At 42.4% G+C, this 22,873-nt stretch overlaps 1 protein-coding gene across 2 annotated transcripts in view; it reads left to right on the plus strand.

Moving 5' to 3' along the window:
• The window catches only part of EIF2AK4 (eukaryotic translation initiation factor 2 alpha kinase 4), a 100,682-nt gene that overhangs the window by 66,335 nt on the left and 11,474 nt on the right, over positions 1–22,873 (plus strand). For both annotated transcript variants that reach the window (XM_043471439.1, XM_043471438.1), the window contains exons 21-32: positions 77–313; positions 2,163–2,238; positions 2,781–2,902; positions 6,269–6,318; positions 7,250–7,418; positions 8,708–8,824; positions 10,541–10,606; positions 14,218–14,388; positions 14,796–14,930; positions 17,954–18,061; positions 18,630–18,758; positions 20,316–20,402. In XM_043471439.1, coding sequence (XP_043327374.1) covers positions 77–313; positions 2,163–2,238; positions 2,781–2,902; positions 6,269–6,318; positions 7,250–7,418; positions 8,708–8,824; positions 10,541–10,606; positions 14,218–14,388; positions 14,796–14,930; positions 17,954–18,061; positions 18,630–18,758; positions 20,316–20,402 — 1,467 coding nt within the window. The remainder of the gene's footprint in view (positions 1–76; positions 314–2,162; positions 2,239–2,780; positions 2,903–6,268; positions 6,319–7,249; positions 7,419–8,707; positions 8,825–10,540; positions 10,607–14,217; positions 14,389–14,795; positions 14,931–17,953; positions 18,062–18,629; positions 18,759–20,315; positions 20,403–22,873) is intronic.

Consider the following 22,873-nt stretch of genomic DNA (forward strand, 5'->3'; position numbering starts at 1 on the left):
CTGAACCAACCACCAGCTTGCTGGGAGAATTCCTGAGCACCGTCCATCGCATCCCATTCCCAGTATTGTGTTGTAGAAATCTGTCATCTCCTGGCTGTTGAACCACGATCCGGCGAAGCGGCCCACGGCCACGGAACTGCTCAAGAGCGAGCTGCTGCCCCCGCCCCAGATGGAGGAGTCGGAACTACACGAGGTGCTGCACCACACCCTGGCCAACGTGGACGGGAAGGCCTACCGCACCATGATGGGCCAGATCTTCGCCCAGCGCATCTCCCCGGCCATCGACTACACCTACGACAGTGACATACTGAAGGTGGGGTAAGCCGTGGCTTGACAAAAGGATCGAGTCTCATTCCTGAATTTTCCTGGGTTCCTTTAATGCCTCCAACATAAATTCTCTTTTTTTTTTTTGATTGAAGCATAGTTTGATTTACAGTATTGTAATCGTTTCAGGTATACAACAAAGTGATTCAGTTATATATATCTATTCTTTTTCAGATTCTTTTTTATTATAGGTTATTATAGGTTTTATTATAGGTTTTTTCCTAAAGGAAATCAACCCTGAATATTCACTGGAAGGACTGTTGCTGAAGCTGAAGTTCCAGTTCTTTGGCCACCTGATATGCACAGCCAACTTATTGGAAAAGACCCTGATGCTGGGAAAAGATTGAAAGTAAAAGGAGAAGGGGATGGCAGAGGATGAGATAGTTAAATAGCATCACCGACTTAATGGACATGAATTTGAGTAAACTCCAGGAGATGGCACAGGACAAAGGAGCCTGGTGTGCTACAGTCCATGGGGTCACAAAGAGTCAGACAGGACTTAGCCACCGATCAACAATAATTACAAGATATTGACTATAGTTCCCTGTGCTATACCATAGGTCCTGGTCCTACATAAGCTCTTAGTTTGAGATCTGTATATGCAAAATGTGTGCATGTGCATTATTCTAGGAAGAGTCACACTTTTAATCACTTACTTGTAGGAGTTCCTGATCCACCCCCTAACCAAAGAGAGTAAGAAGGGGTGCTTTTAGAGACCAAGCCCTGGCCCAGCTGCCCAGTGCTGAAAAAAATCAGTTCAGATCCAGGTCAAATAGCCAGTAGCTCCCAATACTGGCTGCACATTAAAGTCACCTGTGAGGCCCTTTGACAACGCAGAGGCTCAGGCCCTACATCCAATATAGAGAGTTGGAGTATAAGTGTGAGGCACTTTAAGAATCTCTTCAGGGACTTCCTTGGTGGTCAGTGTTTAAGACTCCATGCTCCCAGTGCAGGGGCTCCAGGTTCAGTCCCTGGTCAGGGAACTAAGATCCCGAGTGCTGCAACTAAGACCCACTGCAGCCAAATAAATAAATAAACAAAAAGAATCTCAGTTTAAAAGCTCTTCAGGTAGTTTCTGAAGCACAAGCAGGTTTGGGAGACTTCAACGTTTTCTTTCTTAAAAGCAAAAACAGTCTGAAGCAGTATAGCAAAATGTTAAAATTTTAGAAAGTTGGGTGAGTTAATAATAGATATTTGTTATATTCTCTATACATTTCCATATGCTTAAAATAGAATTTGAAGAGTAGCAGAGAAAGTCCTGGTAAGGTTTGTGGAAGATCAGTATAGATTTCAGGGGCTAAGTGGTTTTTCTTTACTGGTATATTATATCTACAGGATTGTGGTTGACTTTTTAATTGTTGGTTTTTTGCTTTTCTATTGTCTTTAATAAATTTTCTGTAGTGAAATAGTGCTACTTGTATTACAAGAAAAAATGAAAAAGAAAGTTATTTACAAAATATGTAAATGCCATGTAGCTTTCAAGAGGCCCACTATGAAATATTGTAGTCTGTGGGAGGGGGTTTGATGCTGTTAGATGTTTGACTGCCACAGTATCTCTGAAAGTCCTTTTGGAGAGTTGTGTGTAGGACTAGCTGTCTCTGAAAGGCACACATCACTGTTGCTGAGAGCTTGGACTTTGAACTGAGGAAGCCTTCCCAAAATAGGACATGTTGCAAGACATGTAGTTTTCTCCTTTCCTGAATATGTTCAAAAGAGGTTGAGATCTCTTTTGTGATCTTGGGAATAAGCAATATAATGCATACGACCACCCACAGAAAGATATTTTGGGCAATCCCTTTGATCAGGCTTTAATGACAGTTGAATTGGTCATGTTTTAGGGCAGCTTCTCCATCCGCACAGCCAAGATACAGCAGCACGTGTGTGAAACCATCATCCGCATCTTCAAAAGACACGGTATGTTCTCTTTTAAAAACATGGGCCTTCTCAAAAGACATTTTGTTTCCTCTTCAGAAAGTCATGTTAATGGACTTGGGTGCAGCCATGCTTTACTTTTAAATTCAGTTACACTCACTTGACACCCATGACATTTAAGCTTATTTTCATAATTCAGCTTGTGGAGGGGAGACAGATTTGAGTATTATAACCTTGTTGCTAAAATACAGTTGGTTTGTGGAGTCAGAAATATGACTAGGGAATTTCCTGGCAGTCCAGCGATTAGGACCTAGTACCTTCACTGCCATGGGCCTGGGTTCGATCCCTGGTCAGGGAACTAAGATTCCTCAAGCTGTGTGGTGCAGCCAAAAAAAAGGAAATGTGACTAAATTAACAAACTTAACCTTAGATGAGCTTTCCATTAGTAAACTTAGAGAATTGAAGATAAAGTGATTTCAGCAGTCCCAGTGGCAGATTCTTAACTGTCACATTTGTGTTTGTTTTAATTTGTGTCTGGAAAGCATGAGAAACAGTGACTAGTTATTTTTTCTCATTTGGTGTAGGAGCTGTCCAGTTGTGTACCCCACTGCTGCTTCCCCGAAACAGACAAATATATGAGCACAACGAAGCTGCTTTATTCATGGACCACAGCGGGATGCTGGTGATGCTGCCTTTTGACCTGCGGGTGAGGCTGGGAGGCTTTGCTGACAGTGTGGGTGCCATGCCTGGTCCCAGGGCTGGTATCATATTAAAGGAATACCCCCACCAATCATTCTTCCCCCAGGCTTATTTTCTTAATGTCACCTCTAGGAAACATAATGTTAAGAGAGTTATCAGGGTGAGAGCATCATGGTAAACCTTTGACCGCGTGTGCATCCACCTTAGTGCTTATGTAGAAGCCTGACCCCTGCATTGCAGGTGCCATGTCTGCACATCAGTGTTGAGCTCCGCCAGGTGATCATAGCAGGCCAACTTGGCCAACCCAGACATTTCCCATACGTTAATGTCTAGAACAGTTGAATTCTTGTAACAGCAAGTGTCACTGCTAAGTGTGTGTGCTGAAGTCTGCTCATGCTTGCTTTCTTATCCCCAGGGTTCCCTTTGATGGCAGCAGGCTTACTGGCTGATCACTCACATGGTGCTGGCTGCTAACAAGCCCATCTGTACTGTGCGTGCATGTGACAGACAAGAGGTTAATGTTCCTCTTGTACAGAAAGCACTTACGAGTAGAGAGGAGAGTAAAGGCTGTAACCAGGCAGTTCTCTGGAGAGAAGGTGCATAGGGCTAATAATCTTCTCACGGACACTCAACCTCACTAATAAGGAAACACAAAGCAAAGGTATCCGAACTTCACCTCTCAGACTGCCAAAAAGCTTTAATGCCCACAGATGACTAGGGTTTAGGAAAATAGTACTTTAATATATTGCTGATGACAATGTAAGTTGCTGAACCTTTTGAAAAGTAATCTGAACGTATTTAATAAAGTAAATGCATATACTACACCCTTTGAGCTAGCAATCCCACTTTGAGGGATTTATTTAAAGAAATAACACATTGGTATACAAATATTAAAAAGACATCCATTGCCAATTTATCATGGTGGTCAAAAACTGAAAACTGCATATTCATCAGTAGCAAAATGGTTGAATAAATATTCCATTTATTATGGAATATTAAAGAGGTAAAATATCAAAATGCATATATATTTACATAGATCCATATCTATATTTCATCTGTAGGAATATCCATGGTATGCTATTAGCTGGAAAAAAATGTATGTTTCAAAGGAACTCTAATATGATTCTTTCAGGGGAGGTTGTGATTTCCTCAGTTCTGTCTCACTGCAGCAAAAATTTGAAGTGATGGACAGATCAGTGTTACAGCTCAGTGTTACAACTCAGTTTTATTTGGCAAGGAAAGGAAAATACACCCTCAAGGCATGAGGGCAGGCTGACCCAAAAGACACAAAGAGAAGAGAAGCCAAAGGCTCAATTTTGGCTCCTTTTTTTATATGTTTTTTCTCCTCCCCCTGAGCCTGCCCTATGTAAACTGGGCTAGCCAGGAGGGCTGTTTGTTTCACCTGAGATTCTCACTCCAGTCCTCAGACCTTCCTTTGTTCTATTTTCATGGGCTTTTCCCTTTGTATTTTAGCCACTTCATTCTGGACTCCTTTTTCCTAATCTAACTACCTAACAATTCCTTATGGCAGAAAGTCAAGAAGAACTAAAGAGCCTCTTGATGAAAGTGAAAGAGGAGAGTGAAAAAGTTGGCTTAAAGCTCACCATTCAGAAAACTAAGATCATGGTATCTGAGCCCATCACTTCATGGCAAATAGATGGGGAGACAGTGGCTGACTTTATTTTTCTGAGCTCCAAAATCACTGCAGGTGGTGATTGCAGTCATGAAATTAGAAGACACTTACTCTTTGGAAGGAAAGTTATGACCAACTTAGGCAGCATATTAAAAAGCAGAGACACTACTTTGTCAACAAAGGTCCGTCTAGTCAAGGCTATGGTTTTTCCAGTGGTCATGTATGAATGTGAGAGTTGGACTGTAAAGAAAGCTGAATGCTGAAGAATTTATGCTTTTGAACTGTGGTGTTGGAGAAGACTCTTGAGAGTCCCTTGGACTGCAAGGAGATCCAACCAGTCCCTCCTAAAAGAGATCAGTCCTTGGTGTTCATTGGAAGGACTGATGCTGAAGCTGAAACTCCAATACTTTCGCCTCCTGATGCAAAGAGCTGACTCATTAGAAAAGACCCTGATGCTGGGAGAGATTGAGGGCAGGAGGAGAAGGGTACAACAGAGGATGAGATGGCTGGATGGCATCACCGACTCGATGGGCATGGGTTTGGGTAGACTCCAGGAGTTGGTGATGGACAGGGAGGCCTGGCGTGCTGCGGTTCATGGGGTCGCAAAGAGTTGGACACGACTGAGTGACTGAACTGAACTGAACAATTCCATTTTTATTATACAGAGAAAGAGAAAAGTTTTAAAAAAGAGCTGAGCATGTGCACAAAAATGTGTGTTTGAATGCACCTGGTATGTTTGAGATATATATAGTGTTCCCACATGCGTGTGAATAATGACACATATCAGCTTGTTTGTATCCCCAGACTGAAGTGTCAAAAACTTGAACTTTTGACTGTATTTTTCTGGAGGGAGGTCTGGAATCAGGATATTGTCTTTTTTTCATATCTATGTTTTGCAGCATATTGCAAGAACATGTTTTGCTTTTATGGTTTAAGAGGAAATTCCTTCTATGCCCCTGGATTTAGTTTTTCTTTTGCAGTAAGACAGGTGGTTTGGGATTATTTTGAGAGGTGAGTAGGTAGCATATCAGATTTGGGCTCTGTTAGAGAACGTACAGAAGGGCAAACATTTACATAGCTATACTTAAAACTGGCTCCTTATTGTCTAGACATTAGGACACTAAAATGCAGATTGTTAAACATTAGCTTTCTTTCTGTGAGCAAATATATTAAATCCCCCCAAATAAAAAATAATTGCCCTTTGAGAATTTGACCTATTAGTTAGTGATACCATGTCAGATCTCTTGAGGCAATCTGGTAATGGTTTTATAAGCTGTGGTGATTATTAGTGGGTGGTTATTAAGAATTTCTTCTGTAAGATCTATGGGAAAGTCGGGAAATTCGTAAGAGGTAATACCCATTTTGACTGCAGTATTATGTGACACTTAAAAAAAAATTCACAGGTCATCATATAACTTGCACAGAATAAAATTTGGCAGAGTATATTTCACTAAAAGTGATTTTTTTTTTTCAAACTTAAAAACCTAAGAAATGCCACAGCAAATAAGGTTGGTGTTACATCCAGTAGTGAGATCGGCTGCTAACTGACCAACTCAGAAACATTCCAAGGAGTGTGAGTGGTGAGCAGTGCACAGCTTTGTGAACATTCTCAAAACCACTGAATTGTAAACTTTAAAAGGTGAACTCTGTGGTGTGTGACTTACAACTCAAAGGTTAAAAAAACAAAAGGAGTAGTGGTTGGCACGGCTCGATACTGACCTTTGAAACTTTATTTTTCAGGTTCCTTTTGCAAGATATGTGGCGAGAAATAATATATTGAATTTAAAGCGGTAAGGAAAAATGGGGGTTCATTTGGTACACGTGAGAAAGAAACCCAAAAAGAGCATTTCATCTACTGTGATCGTTACACAGTCAGGTATTTGGAGTTTAAAGTACTGAGCTTGGAAAATGGTCACAAAGCCCAGCCCCAGTACCCCTTTCTATGATTAAGACTGGCATCCTCCTGTTTGTAGGAATGTTGCATTTGGATAGCAACCTGAAACTCCCAGTCTTTTCTGTGCCTTCTAAATGTCCCCAAGCCACTTGACTAATTACTTTCACAAATGGTTGCTTGGAAAAACATCTGGCTGTTCTTGATCACAGATGGCCCCTTTTAAAATTTAATTGAAAGGACAAGTGGCCAGTAGTCTCTGTGTGAAAACTGCCTGCACAGGTAACTGAATAAAAACAGCTTGTGGAGAAGTGGAGGAAACCCAGCAGAAGTGCTGAATACCAGGGACTTCCAGGCACTTACCGCTGGGGAAAGGCTTTCATTCAAATACCACAGGGTCAAACACCAAGATCTTCATAAATTGGAGCAATGTCGTTGTCAGCAAGGCACCTGACTTTTCAGCTCCTCTCCTAAACAAAGTCAAAGCTCTTTACATGCCTTTATTCTCAATTCCAAGTAAATAATTCCTAAGCATAAAGTGTGGATATCACTGTGTAGAAAGCAAGCACTTATGATAAAATTATATTTCTGTGTTATTTCATGTCTATTTCAGACTTTAAAAAACAAATAAACCTCATTGCTTAATAGTGGCAACACTGGGAATTGATACCTAGATACAAGGCATGACTATTCTGGGCAAATCTATCTTTACATTCTCTTAATCATACTACTGATTGATTTTTCCATATTATTTCTTTTATTCAACAATCTCTTATACATATGTAATTCCAGCAAGCAATGACCTTAGAAATTCGGGCTTCTCTCCACAGATACTGCATAGAACGTGTGTTTAGACCTCGAAAATTGGACCGATTTCATCCCAAAGAACTTCTGGAGTGTGCATTTGATATTGTCACCTCTACTACCAACAGCTCCCTGCCCACCGCTGAAGTCATCTACACCATCTACGAAATCATCCAGGAGTTTCCAGCACTTCAGGTTCCTTCCCACACCCTAACATCCCAAGGTTATCCCGCTAGACAGAGTCCTTCAGCAGATTCCGTGGGACCACAGAACTGCTCCTCAGATGGTGCTGGCCGTGAATCACGTTGTTACTCAAGTCCCTGGGAAAGTCTGATGTCGCCTTTGAGACGGTCTCATGCTCTTGCCTCTGCCTAGAGAGGAATGAATTTTGTTTTTGTTTCTTTGGTTGGGGGGAAGCTGTAGTTTCTCCATTCATTCTTCCAAAATTTGAGGGATTCAGCTAAGAATCCTAGTATACTTTGAGCATGTTGGGAACCCTTAGCTACCTCCTACACCCAGGTTCTTTTTTAAAAAATATGTACTAATTATTTTATTGCTTTAGATTACATGGAATGCATTTTCTTTTTTTTAATCGAAGTTTAGTTGATTTGCAACAGTTTTTAATTAAAAAAAATTTTAGCCACACTGCATGGCATATGGGATCTTAGTTCCCCAACCAGGGATCAAACCCATGTCTCCACCATTAGAAGCCCAGAGTCTTAACCACTGGACTGCCAGGGAAGTCCCCACCCAGGCTCTTAACGACTGGCCTCAGGTTGTGTGATCTCTGTGGACCCCCCCGCAGCTAGTGGAGGCTCCTGTGCGCACACTGGTTGCTCTCCTCGGCCTTCCCTCCCCATCCCCGCTACACGCCCCTCTTACCTCACCACAGTGACCTCCCATCAGTCACCGTGCGCCCCTGTCCAGACAGACCTCTACCCAGCTGCAGTGGGGGCCCGGGAGCCTGCCTGCAGCCTCCCTGATTGGCCAGCCAGCTTTCCTTCTCAGCTCTCACAGCATGTGAGATGAGAACCCACATGCTAATGGCCAGCTGTTTCCTCCAGGCAGAGCATGCTCTTTCAGGGCACACTGTCTGCAGCCCACTGCGCTTGGCTCAGCGCACAGCTCCACCCTGTGAGTGCTCCTCGATTGTGTGCTTAGACTCCACCAGCTGGGCTTATGGGTCAGGCAGTATCGAACCAGGTCTTCTCCCTCTTCAAAATGTGTGTCACCTTGCTCAGGCTTTTGAACGTAGCTGGAGGTGAAAGTATTTCTGATGTGTATAATAAAGATGAAATTATTAATATATTATACTCTGACCACAACAGTGTAAGAAGAATGTATATGAAAAAGTAAACTAGAAGGCAATGTGCTAAAATTCATTTCTTCCATTGTGTCAGGTTGGTAAACTGGGGATAAGATTCTAGATTTCATCAGGTGCCTGTGTTGCTTTTATAATGAAAATAATAATTTCTCTATCCTAGGAAAGAAATTACAGTATTTACTTGAACCATACCATGTTACTGAAAGCAATACTCTTACACTGTGGGATCCCAGAAGATAAACTCAGCCACGTCTATGTTATTTTGTATGATGCTGTGGTAAGCCTTTAATTTCTTTGAGTTGATATTGAAGGTTAATAATAATAGCTGATGAGAATTTTCTTAGTGATGTAACCATAAAACTGAATTGGGAATTTTATCTCCTTCCCCTCATTGCTCTAAGGTAAAAGAACTAGTTGGCTTTGATTCTGCCAACAGTTTTGGTTTTGTTTTTCTATCCATAGTTGACAAGTATCGGTTGAGCTTTTATTCTGTACTAAGCCTTGTGCTGCTAGTGACCTCCATGGTGTGTTTGCAAGGGTAACTTCTGAAGATTGAATTATCTTATTTAATTTATAAGATAATAAACTTCTTCACTCACTTGCTTCTTAAGGCAAAAAAGTCACTAAGTAGTTGGTCCTGATACTTGCCTGTAATAAGTTTAAAAATAGTCAGCCTTTACTGAGCATGCACTGTGCTCAGAAATATGTGCCGAGCATTGTTCTAAACCCTTTATGGAGAGTAACTTGCCTAAGTTAATCTCACAAGCACTGTTATTGTCCTTTAGAGAGGCCAAGAAAGGGAGTATTAGTTTTGATAGTAAAAGACTTATGTCCTGCCCTTAATTCTTCCAGCCTGTCTGAGCTTATCAGTGAAGTCATTTATAGACTGGGAGAGACTGGTTTAGACTTCTCTTGGGGCCTCATTTATCACCTCATTATGTGAGACTGGGGCAGCATCACCTCCCATTGCCCTTCTGAATTTAGCCACATCGTTGTATTTATTACTCTCTGGTATTTGTGCAAAGCCTGAAGGGGGGACAGTGAAGATCTTAAATATTACGGTGCTGGGGTGGAGGTGAATCTTTCCTTATCTTTTCTAATTTCTTTTCATGTTAAATATTATTTTTATAATAAATAAGAACATCAAGAAGATACAGTCACTAGCTGTGCCAGACAGCCTGTGATTAAGACAGGATAAGCTGGGGAAGTTCGTAATGGTTGACTGTTTTTTGTACACTAAAAAGCTCAACTAGCTTTTATTTCATCTGCCAGGGACACATCAAGGGTCCTAACTTTAGTGTTTGCTTCTTCATGTTTCTTTTCTCCTCCCAAAGTGCTGCTGCTGTTTGGCAGGGACAGATAGAACAGAGTGTCAGTGAGAGGCTGGCAGAAAGCCCAGGGATGGTGCAGAGAACTTCCCATCACTTTTGTTCATATCCTGTCGGCTGCCTGGCAGCATGGGGTGGCACTCGGAGCCTGTCCACAGGTGGCTTTCATTAGGGGATATGGTCAGTTGACTCTAGCATAAGCACCCCTGGGTAAGCCTCTCTGCCTTGGGTCACCTCACCATTCAGCAAGTACAGCTCTCCCCTTGTTAATTCTTTCATGTCAGGAATTGTTGTTCAGTCGCTCAGTCGTGTCCAACTCTTTGCAACCCCATGGACTACACCACACCAGGCTTCCCTGTCCTTCACTATCTCCCAGAGTTTGCTCAAACTCATGTCCATTGAGTCAGTGATGCCATCCAACTATCTCATCCTCTTTGCCCCCTTCTCTTGCCTTCAATCTTTCTCACATTTTAAAACCATGTTAGTTATAGCTTATGTGAATTGTGGAGGGAAAAAAAAGTCTTTTAATCAGTTAATCCATCTTTCATGATGAGAAGCAGTTTGTCCAAAATGAAGGATACGCCCGTCAGAATTAGCCTGGAAACTGTATCTTGTTCACAGCCAAATGTGGTGACTCTCATTGTTACCTTCTTCTTCTCCATTAGACAGAAAAGCTGACGAGGAGAGAAGTGGAAGCTAAATTTTGTAATCTATCCTTGTCGTCAAATAGTGTAAGTATCTTTCAATGGTGTGATTACGGCTCTCTCTGTAATGCTGTAATTCCAGAAAACGCCAAATTCTCACTGCAGTCAGGCAGCGGCGCTTCGCGCCACCTCAGACAGTTTTTCCCTCAAGTGTTAATAGGTGCCATGGCAACGTCTGGAATTAGCGGAAGAGAAATCAGGGCCATGATCAAAGAATGCGTCTCCATGCTATTTTCCTGACACCATATCCTTCTCTTCACACTCCTTGCCAAGGCTGTGCTCGGTGGAGCCTCCTGCCTAGCATACCTCACGCTGCTTGGCCTCTGCTGAAGTAGATTCTGCAGGATCATTTGCGGCCCAGAGCTCCACCTCATGGGCCTCCCCCACCTCCTGGTCTTCCAGCACCTCAGAGCTGCATTATAGCTCTGGCTTTTCTGGGACATTACCTACTCCTAAAATCTCACTGGCAGTGAGGAAATCTCACAGTAAATAGGTTTGTCAGTTCTCTCTTTGAGCATCAGGTTGGGCCCAGATCTTTACCAGTCCACCCACACTTAACTGAGTCCCTGAAAAGCAAAAGACAACAGGGATTTCTTACATTTTCCTGAATATTTATTCAAGAGAAGTTTAAGAGAAGATTTTTTTTTTTTGAACTTTCCCAGAGCCCTTCTAGACCTGGTCTGACACTCAGTTACATAATCCTCTTGTCATTTAGCCACTAAGTCTCCTGCAACCCCATGGACTGTGTCCCACCAGGCTCCTCTGTCCATGGGATTTCCCAGGCAAGAATACTGAAGTGGGTTGCCATTTCCTCTTCCAGGGGATCGTCCCACCCAGGGATAGAACCCGTGTCTCCTGCTTGGCAGGCAGATTCTTTACCACTGAGCCAACCTGGGAACCCTATGGTGATGAGCAAAATTCACCTATGGGATAAAATAAAATATGATCGTACGCTGGCCAGGCGGAGTTACTCAGATTCTAGGACACCTACCGTGTGTCAGGCACGGCGTTCAGGATGTAAAGAGATGTCAGTGGGAGAGTCCACAGCGTGCTTTCAACTTCTTCTTTCATACTGGCCGTTAAAAGCCATGAGGGGATCCGTCCGGTACGTGTCTACCCTCAGCTCACAACTTTCACTGGGCGTCACAGTTTAAAGAACTCACTCAAATATTAATAGTTTGCAGGTTGGGAAAGTAAACCAGATACATAGCGCTAGGAACTCTGGAAATTAAATCAGACTACATTTTAAATGTTAACTATTGTAGGAGATATTAATAAAATAAAGTGACTCAATGGAATAATATTCTAGTACAAAGGACAGTGTTTTTATGAAATACCCTAGATATGTACACAGCACATAGCCATGTGAAGAAGTAGTCCCGTGTATTAAAGACACAAAGAATCTGTCCAAGAAACCGCCCAGTTCAGTGACTCCTTAAACTGGTTCAAGCCCAAAAGGTTCTCTGAACTAATACATTTCAAAATACTTCACGCTTGCAGAAGATAGCCACATTGGTTGCTAAAATGTCAGCTTCTTTGCTTTTTGCTAAATTTCTATCCATTAGTCATTTGATGTGTGTATATGCTCAGTTGCTTCAGAAGTGTCTGACTCCACAACCCCATGGACCCTAGCCCACCAGGCTCCTCTGTCCATGGGATTTTCCAGGCAAGAGTACTGGAGTGGGTTGCCATGCCCTCCTCCAGGGGATATTCCCGACCCAGGGATCGAACCTGCATCTCTTACGTCCCTTCATTGGCAGGCAAATTCTTTACTGCTGGCACCACCTGGGAAGCCCAGTCATTTGATATTAAGCATTAATTCAAAGTTGTGTGTTTGATTAGTTCAAAATGGAAAAATTAGTATCTAATATAGGCATTGGTGGGCTTTCCAGGTGGCTCAGTAGTAAAGAACCCACCTGCCAACACAGGAGACATAAGAGATGTGGGTTCAGTCCCTAGGTCGGGAAGATCCCCTGGAGGAGGGCATGGTCACCCACTCCAGTATTCTTACCTAAAGAATTCTCATGGACAGAGGAGCCTGATGGGCTATAGGGTTTCAAAAAGTCGGACACAACTGACTTAGCACACATAGGCATTTAGTACTCTCATTATTTTAAAAGGGAACCCTAAGAGTATTAGAAGAGGGAGTAGAAATGCTGCAGGAAAATTTCAAATATCTGGCCCAGTGTTCATATTTTACAGATGAGGCACCTAAAGCCCAAAGAGATGCATGACTTACCCCAGGTTACATGGAGTTAGTTGGGGATAGGTTGAGGACCAGAATCTGGGGGTGTAAACTCCGATGCTTCTGGCAGTTTATTAATGGGGTGGTGGTGGTGGTTTAGTCACTAAGTCGTATCCGACTCGTGTGACCCCATGGACTGGGGCCTGCCAGGCTCCTCTGTCCATGGGATTCTCCAGGCAAGAACACTGGAGTGGGTTGCCATTTCCTTCTCCAGTTAATGGGGTAGTATAATGTTTAAAGACTCATTGGAAAAGACCCTGATGCTGGGAGGGATTGGGGGCAGGAGGAGAAGGGGATGACAGAGGATGAGATGGCTGGATGGCATCTCCGACTCAATGGGCATGAGTTTGAGTAAACTCCGGGAGTTGGTGATGGACAGGGAGGCCTGGTGTGCTGCGATTCATGGGGTCGCAAAGAGTCGGACACGACTGAGCGACTGAGCTGAACTGATAATGTTTAAAAGATTTTTTTATTAAGAAAATAAAATCAAAGACATAAAATTTTAAAATGTTATCTTTAAGATACTAAAGAAATTAGTAACACTTTGAGATTTTTTAAAAATACAAGTGATTTATGATTATGAAACTACCTTAAGCTTCATTCATAAGTCTTCATTCAGCTCTTCAATTCCATATGCCTGTTTATAGATGAACCAGGTTGTATCTGCCTATAGTCTCAAAGTAGCTATAGTTCTGTTTCTTAGTTTCCACTCTGGCCCCTGGAGTCTTTTTTCCTGGTTTTATGATCATAGTTATTTCCTCTTCAAGGCGCACTGGGCCAGGGCCTGTACCCGGTTCACAGATAGATCACTGTTAGCTGCTGCCCCCTCCTGGCGGAGACAGCGAGTACAGCTGCTGAGAGCTGGGATCTGGCACAAGGTCTGAGCCAGAAGAGAAGGCAGCGGGGGCTGCCTGTAGGAGGTGGTATCCAAAATGCATCTCAAGGCTACAAGTAGGAATTATTCAAGGGAGGACAGGGAACTCCTGTCCTGTCTAACTCAGTGTAGTGTTAGAACAAGTCAGACTTTGCCTTCCTGTCCCTCATTGACGTGCCTGTGGTCATGGAAATTCACGAGCATAAGGAAGGCAAAGAGGAACAATACTGACCGGAAAATATATATAATGGAGGTGCTGCCAGCGTCAGGGTCTGCTCTGCTGTGTGTGGGACTAAAAATGAACTGTGAGTAGGAACCTGGAGCACTTCTGCAAGGTGCCTTAGAGTTGTTGGAAAACAATAATCCTTAGTGGGGACTAAAATTAGCCTTGACCACAAACTCCACCCTCTTGGAGGTGCAAAAGCTCTGCCACTTCCCCCTGTGTATAGGAAACATGCAGCAAAGTAAGTCTTTGCTGCCATGGATTTTGGAAGCTAACTGTGCCTCCTTGCTTTCCAGCTGTGTCGACTCTACAAATTTATTGAGCAGAAGGGAGAGCTACAAGATCTAACCCCAACCATAAATTCATTAATAAAACAGAAAACAGGTGTTGCCCAGTTGGTGAAGTACGGCTTAAAAGATCTGGAGGAGGTCGTTGGACTGTTGAAGAAACTTGGCATAAAGTTACAGGTTTGGCAATTGTTTGATTCTGGCAGCACCAGTTTGTAGCATTAATAATAGCACAAGGAGGAAATGGGTTTTATTTTTCCAGAAGAATGCTGCTTTCTACATTTTGGAACATTTGATACCTAGTAATAATTTTGGCTTGTATCAGAATTTCTTTGCGAGCATCATAATTCCTATTGTGTGATAATTCTTACTATGTCGACCTCAAGAGAGGTGGTTATTCTTGAAGAGAACAGAGCTCCTCTTTCTTGGTGGGCTGTAGTCCAACAGACCATGTACCAAATCTTATTGAATATTTTGTTTATACTAAATAGATTGTTCTCATGCTCATGATGGAAAATGGGGTCTTTAGCATTGCACACTCTACATTTCAAGCCCTTGACACACCCGTGTGGCATTTCCCTTGACAGGTCCTGATCAATTTGGGCTTGGTTTACAAGGTGCAGCAGCACAGCGGAATCATCTTCCAGTTTGTGGCGTTCATCAGACGGAGGCAAAGGGCTATATCTGAAATCCTTGCAGCTGGTGGTAGATATGACCTGCTGGTGAGGGCATTTCTTCCTCAGCTTGTTACTTTAATATTTACTTATTTGGCTGCACCAGGTCTTAGCTGCCACACGCAGGAGCTTTGATCTTCGTTGTGGCATGCAAACTCTTAGCTGTGGCATATGGACTCTAGTTCCCAAACCAGGGATCGAACTCAGACCCTGTACCTTGGGAGCTTTGCATCTCAGCCACTGGACCACCAGGGAAGAAATCGTTTGAAACTACAGAAAAATTGAATCACTGGTATTATTGAGCACCTATATATATTTCAACTAGGAATAGATATGTCTTATGAAATGCATTTGTACTATTTTTAACTTTTGTGTAAATAGCTAATAGGTTGACAGGCTATTGCCCAGATAGTACAGAGAGGTCTTGTGTACTTTTTACCCAGTTTCTTTCAGTGGTTGAAGCTGGTATTAACTGTAATAGAACACCAAACCCAGGACACGGACCTCCACATACTTTGTGTGTCTGACTCTGGGCCGTTTTTATCATGTGTAGGCTCCTGTAATTGCCACCCCGGTTGAGATGCAGTGGGATGTATTAATAGAGCCTTAACTCCTCATGTCCTCTGCCCCATCCCCTGTGTGTGATTGTCGTAAACATTTCCTCAGTGCACACTGAGGCCACGTCAGACAGAGTTGTGCTCTTTGAGTCCAGTGTTGAACTCTGAAAAACTCAAGAAAAGAAGGAAGTTTACTGTATTTACCGAAAACTTCTGGATTCTGATGAGAAATCTGGGTTATTTGAATTATTTTTCCCCTATAGGAAAGATGACTGTCGATGCTTTTAAGATTTTTTGTTTGTTTATTTTTAGTTTGAAGTTCAGTTATGTATCTTGGCAGGACTTTCTTTGCATTTGTCCCGTTATTTGATTTTTCCCAGCTTCTTGAATCTGTAGGTTTGTCTTTTGCTAATGAGCCTCCTACCAGGCACCAGCAGGCCTCGGAGCGGGTTCAGTGGGGAGCCAGGGCTTCCATATGTGCCTCAGGGTAGTGCGCCCCACACCCTCAGAGTCAGTGGAGGCCAGGATCCCTGACTTCCACCCTCACCCAAGCAGGAACAAGGCCCTCCTCCCCTCTGGGGTGTTCCGGAGGAGGCTGAAGGGGAAGCCTTGACCACTATCCAGCATAGTATGAGGCATTATTTTTTCCACAATTTTTTCAGCTTTACTTTCTTTTTTCTCTCTTTCTAGAACTCTGATAACACAATGTTACATCTTTTGTTATGCTTCTGTGGTCCTGGGACATCTTTCTTTACAGTCTCGTTTCTCTGTGGTTTACGGTGATTTCATCTTCAGTTTCTCTGATTGTTTATCCTGTCATCTCCATTCGTGCTGTTGGGCCCGTCCAGTGAGTTTTTTGTCTCCCACTTCTTTGCTGAGACTTTACCTTTTTTTATTTGTTTGAAGCCCATTTATGATTCCTGTTGTAGCATTTTTGTTGGTGTCTGTCGATTTGCCTTTTCTCATTCACTTTGAGATCCTGGCTCTTGTTATGATGCCTGATTTTCAGTTGTATCCTGGACATTTTGCGTCTTACGTGACTAGACTCTAGAACTTACCTAGACCTTCCGGTTTAGGCCTCCTCTGATACTGCATAGTGGAGGTGGGGTGGAGCAGGCAGGGGGTACCACTTTCCTGCTGTCAGTTGGGGGTGAAGATCAGGTTCCTTACTCGGCCTCCTTCTACATCCCCAGGGTGGGAGGGGTGCCTTGTTACTGCTTCCCACAGGCCTCCACTGGTAGTATAGTGGAGGGGTGGGGGGCTGGGGAGTTGGCAGGTGGCCTTGTTACTGCCAGAAAGTAGTGAAAGTTCCAGCTTCCATTCAGCGTCCTCTGGCACCCCCCAGGAGGGGAGGGGCACCTTGTTACCACTTGGGTGGGGTGGAAGTTGGGGCTCCTGGTCTCCACGGACACCACTGGGGGAAGCATTACTCCCAGACAGATAGAAAGTCCCGGCTCCCCCCAGTGTTCTCAAATACCACCCTCCTGGGGCTTGGTGGGGCCTCTCTGGGTGAGGGGGAATGTCTTGACCCCACTCAGCCATCATGAGTGGGAGTGTCTATGCTGCTTCTGAGACGTTTGGTCGACCAGGGCTAGTATTGTCTACAGATTTTCTGTCTTGCTGGGTTGCCACTTTTTGATTTTTTTTGACCAGCGAGATCAGATTTTCCTTGGGGCGTTTTTGTTTGTTCTCCTTGGCATTTCTGGGATGACAGTTTCTGCAGCACTCAGTCCTGGGTATAAGAGGGAAAAACCAAACCCAGGGAACTCACCACATGTGGTTCCTCGGACCCCATGGTCCATGCCATCTTCTCTCCACTCTCAGGGTCGTCTTATGTTTGTTTTACCCTTAGTGTCCAGGGGTTTTAGCTATACTTAGAGGAACAGGGAGAAGTGTATCTACCCATCTTGGTCCACAACCTATGTATGCCACTTTAAATTATCTAGTAACATAAAGTAAGTAAAAAGAAAAAGGTGGCATTAATTTTAATAATGTATTTTATTTAACCCAATATATCTAAAACAATATGTAAGCATGTAATCAATTTTTTTTAATTATTAAGGAGCTATTTACATTTTTTCTAAGTCTTTACAGTTAGCATTTGTTTAACCCAGTATACCCAAATAGTATTTCAACATGTAATTGAATATCTAAAAATTATTAAGGAGCTATTTTACATTCTTTTCCATTCTGAGTCTTTGCAGCCAGTGTGTTTTACATATACAGCAAACATCAGTCTGGATTAGACATTTCACATGCTCAAGCCCCGTGTGGCTAGTGGCTGCCAAATTGAACAGTGCAGGGCTCGGTGCAGCATTCATTAACATACCTGAATTTGCAGGTATGCTTGCTTCTCTCTCTTGCTACACACACACACACACACACTCTTACACACTTTATTTTGTTGAACCCTTTGATAAGTTGCTATTAGAGTGCATGCCCCCAAATCATCGCTTTTCCTATCATCACACTTTCTTCTCCATTTCATAACCAGAGCTGTGTGTCTCTCCACAGATTCCCCAGTTTAGAGGACCACAGGCTCTGGGGCCAGTTCCTACTGCCATCGGGGTCAGCATAGCCATAGACAAGATAACCACAGCTGTCCTCAACATGGAAGAGCCTGTAAGTACTAGCTCTGCTTTCCAGCATGCTCTGAGATGGCTCTCCTTTTGCAGTCATTCACATGGAGCCCCAGATGTGGTAGCTGTAGACTGAGGTTTAGGGAGACTGTCTTTGCTATGAGGGACAAGCCTAAATCTTGGTGTCGATACTTAGCCTCTGCTTTCTAGCTAGGGGACCTTAGTCTAGTAGCCTGACTCTTCTTATCTGTAATATGCTATGTAAATGTGAGAGATTACACTTGTTAACAGACTCATATCAAAGCCCTCTGGTCATAATTCTACAAAGAAATGGTTTTTCCCTCTGTGTTTCAGGCAAGATTAGTTTTCCCAGAGAAAAAGAATATCTTCCTAATGACTTAGAAATAATTTCAAGTCTTTTATCTTAAAAGACTAATATAAAAATTTCCTGTGTCATTTTTTTTACATGTCATTTTGAAGCAAAGACTTGTGCATTTATGTTGCCATATGTGATTTTAAGATGCCTGTTTTCATATGAGTGCTGCCTCCATGGTCTCACATACATGCCTGGAATCTCCCTCCTCTAAATGTAATCAATGTTTCTGATCCAGGTTACAGTAAGCTCTTGTGACCTCCTGGTTGTAAGTGTTGGTCAGATGTCCATGTCCAGGGCCATCAACCTAACCCAGAAACTCTGGTCAGCTGGAATCACAGCAGAAATCATGTATGACTGGTCACAGGTAAGGAGACAAAAAGCACCTGTGAGTGGAGGGCGCCTAGTCATGGCTTCAACAGCAAATCAGCGTCTATGGCTTTAGTTTCTGCCAAACTGTCTCTATGATTTCATTTGCTTCCTGTAGGAGTTTCTCATTGTTGGAGTAACAAATTACCAAACTAAATGGTTTAAAACAACACTTATTTACTGTCTTACACTTCTGGAATTCAGAAGCCTGAAATCAGTTTCACTGGGCTGAAATCATGGTGTCTGGTAAGGCTGGTTCCTTCTGAAGGCTTTAGGAGGAGAATCCACTTCCTTGCCTTTTCCAGCACCTAGAAGCCTCCTGCATGCCTGCTTGTGGCTGTTTCCTCTGTCTTCAGACTCAGTAGGGTAGCATCTTCTTTCCTCTGCACTACGTTTCTGTCCTTCCATCTCTAATTGACCCTCCTGTCCCTTTTTACCAGGACCGTTGTGATTATACTGGGCCCATCCTGATAACCCAGGATAATCTCCCCATCTCAAGATCTTTAATCAATCTGCAAAATCCCTTTTACCATATAAGATACCATAGTCATAGGTTCCCAGGGGTGAGGATGTGAACATCTTTGCAGGGCCACTATCCAGCCCAGCACACTTCCCAGAGGCATTCTGTGTCTCGTGTTTTTAGCTCTGTATCCTCGGGCCTCTCACAGCTGGCCTAACACCTGCTCTGGGTGTGGAGATGAGAAGAATGGCACCACTGAGCACCCGGCCTCCCCTTTAGATGGGGGGCCTTCAGATGACTGACTTCTCTACAAGCAGATCAGAAGGGGCTGCAATCCCAGCCGGTCCTCCAAGGTATACACACATTCACCCTCACTCAGGGGGCCCCAGAGCATGAAGAGACGCCCAGGGAAACAGAACCCGACCCTCTCACCTGTTTATGCCACATCACCTGCCAGGAGCTGCTGCCGTCCATTTCTGTGTGTATTATATAAAAATTCATGTCAGAAGTATGCTGAGCAATGAATTATAATCCTTTAACAGAGCAGTATCCTCTTCCATTTACTTGTTTCATAAATTGTTAGAGCAGTGTTCTGTCTTAAAGTAAAATTATAAGCTCAGTTAATGGTGACTTCAGCCCCCACAGGGGTGTCCCCTGCAGGCTTCTCTGGTCTGATACTTCTTTGCTTTATGCTTCAGTTCTGCTTTCCACCTTCTACTGTTTCTTTTGTTGCCTTTGTTTTCCCCGAAGGCCTTTTCCCTGTGTGTGTGTGTGTGTGTGTCTGTGTGTGTGTCTGTGTGTGTGTGTGTGTGTGAATATTTAGCAACAATCAAGATGTGAAGTTTTTGGAAACCTCTTAATATGTCCTGACCACACTGAGTGATATGACCCCTTAGAACAATAGTGAAAACACAGAAAACAGAAGAAATCCTATTCCTCCTTTGAATTCTATACTCGTCTTGCTTAATATTTATTTATATAAACCATTAGATCAACATGTTCAGTTACTCACTTTGAGAACACACTGAACATGGTGTTTTCATTCTCCTTAACTACTTGAAGCTTTTCCAAGTGCTTTGTGTTTATTTGTTTCAGTCCCAAGAGGAATTACAAGAGTACTGCAGACATCATGAAATCACCTATGTGGCCCTGGTCTCGGATAAAGAAGGAAGCCATGTCAAGGTAAAGACCAGAGGAAATCTTTCACAATTCAACAATTAGATTTCCCAAACTGTATTAACCATGGAATGCCCAACCTTCCCACTGAGGTCCTAGCCCTGGGCCTGGGAAACCCATTATTTCATTCTCCTTTTGAATTGCTAGGCCTGTGTTTTGGAGAAAGTGTATGAAATAAAAAAGAGAGAATCTGAATCCGAACACTTTTCTTTGAACTTAGAAAAAAAATTAAAAAGCTATGACTAGGTTTTTTCTCTACTTTTTTCCCCCTTGTTCCCTTTCGCCATCTAAGGAAATAAAAATAATAACTATAGTTAATATCTCCTGGCAGACATATCTCTGGTTAACTTCTTAACCAATTTTACTATGTTGTATTTAACCAAAAAAGTTCATAAATAGATTACCTCATAACCTTTATTTCTGTTTTTAAAGGGAAAAAAATCAATATATTCTCCCTTTGTTTTTTCCTTTTAATATCTTTGTCTGGTTTTGATAGCAGAGTGATTTCATCTTCATAAATGAGTTGGATCCTCTGTTCTCTGGATAATGTTGTAGAATTGGTATTATTTCATTCTTAAATATTTGCTAAAATTCACCAGTAAAAACACTGGGACCTTTACTATCTGTAATGATATTCCCTTTCATTCCTGATATGGTAATTTATATCTCCCCCCTCCCCTTTTTTTTTCCTGATCACCCTAGCTAGAGGTTTATCAGTTTTGTCTATAGAAAACCAGCTTTTTATGTCATTGATTTTTCTCTATTTTTTGTTCAATTGTGTTCTGTTTTATTGATTTCCTTTTTTTTTCTTCATTCTACTAAATTTGGATTTAGAGACAGTCACTAAGTTGAGGTTTGCTTTTCTTATCCATTCTTTGACAGTCCCTGCCTTTTATTGAAATGGTTAAATAATTGATATGTTATGCAGTTATTGAAATGGTTGGGCTTACATCTACCATTTTATTATTTGTTTTGTTTGTTCCATCTGTTCTTTTTTCTCCCATTTTTTTTTCTCTTTTCATGCTTTGTTTTTAGATCAAATAGTTTTTATTCCATTTATCTCTATCACTGGTTTACTGACTATAACTCTTATTTTTACTGGTATATTTTAGTGACTTCTCTAGGGTCTGTAGTATACAACTTCCACATTCTGCCTTCAAAAACTACTATATGCCTTCACATGTAGTATAACAACCTTACAACAAATACTTGCATTTCCCCCACCATCCTTTGTGCTATTGCTGCCAATTTGTTTTCTAAATATGTTACTAACTTCATAATACATTGTATTTTGGTTTTAATTAATCAATCACCTTTTACAGAGGTTTTTGAAATAAAGAGGGAATGTCCTTTATAGGGCTTCCTCTATAGCTAAGCAGTAAAAAAAAATTCACCTGCAATGCAGGAGATGTGGGTTCAATCCCTGGGTCAGGAAGATTCCCTGGAGGAGGAAATAGCAGCCTACCCTAGTACTGTTGCCTGGAAAATTCATGGACCAAGGAGCCTGGCAGGCTACAGTTCATAGGTCACAAAGAGTCAGACACGACTGAGTATGCGTGCACATCCTTTATGTTTACCCATATATTTACCATTCCTGGAACTGTTTATTCCTTTGTGTTCAGCCAGATAGCATTCTGATTTTATTTTCCTTCTACCTGAAGAATTTCTTATTATTTCTGATTAGTGCAGGTCTGCAAGTGATGAATTCTCTCAACTGTTACTAGTGTGAGAAAGTCTTCACTTCACCTTTGTTTTTGAGAGATATTTTTGCTGGCTATATGATTCGTGATTTATGTTTTTCCTTTTGCACTTTGAACATTGTCTTGTTTTATTGTCTTCTGATCTGATAGTTTCTGTTTAAAAGTCTGCTTTGATCCTCTGTAATTTACCTTTTTATCTTCTGGCACCTTTTTAAGATTTTCTTCTGTCACTAGTTTTCTGCAACTTGAATATGACGTGCCTTGGTGTCGTGCTGTATGTTCTAATGGTTGGTATTCATAGAGCTTCTTTGAACTGTAGACTTACAGTTTTCATAAAATTGGAAATTATTCAGATATTATTTCCTCAAATATCTTTCTGTCCCTTTTCCTTCTGGGACTCTGATTACAGAAGGTTAATCATTTGATACTGTCCCACAGCAATGGCAACCCACTCCAGTACTCTTGCCTGGAAAATCCCATGGACGGAGGAGCCTGACAGGCTGCAGTCCATGGGGTCGCTAAGAGTTGGACACAACCGAGCGACTTCACTTTCACTTTTCACTTTCATGCATTGGAGAAGGAAATGGCAACCCACTCCACTGTTCTTGCCTGGAGAATCCCAGGGACGGGGGAGCCTGGTGGGCTGCCGTCTATGGGGCTGCACAGAGCCGGACACGACTGACGTGACTTGGCGGCAGCAGCAGCACAGCTCATTGAGGCTGTTCTTTTGTGGGTTTTGTTTGCTTTTTCTCTCTGTATGTGCTTTATTCTGGATCA

This window comes from Cervus canadensis, chromosome 6 (genome assembly GCF_019320065.1).
Source record: "Cervus canadensis isolate Bull #8, Minnesota chromosome 6, ASM1932006v1, whole genome shotgun sequence".
Classification (NCBI taxonomy): domain Eukaryota; kingdom Metazoa; phylum Chordata; class Mammalia; order Artiodactyla; family Cervidae; genus Cervus; species Cervus canadensis.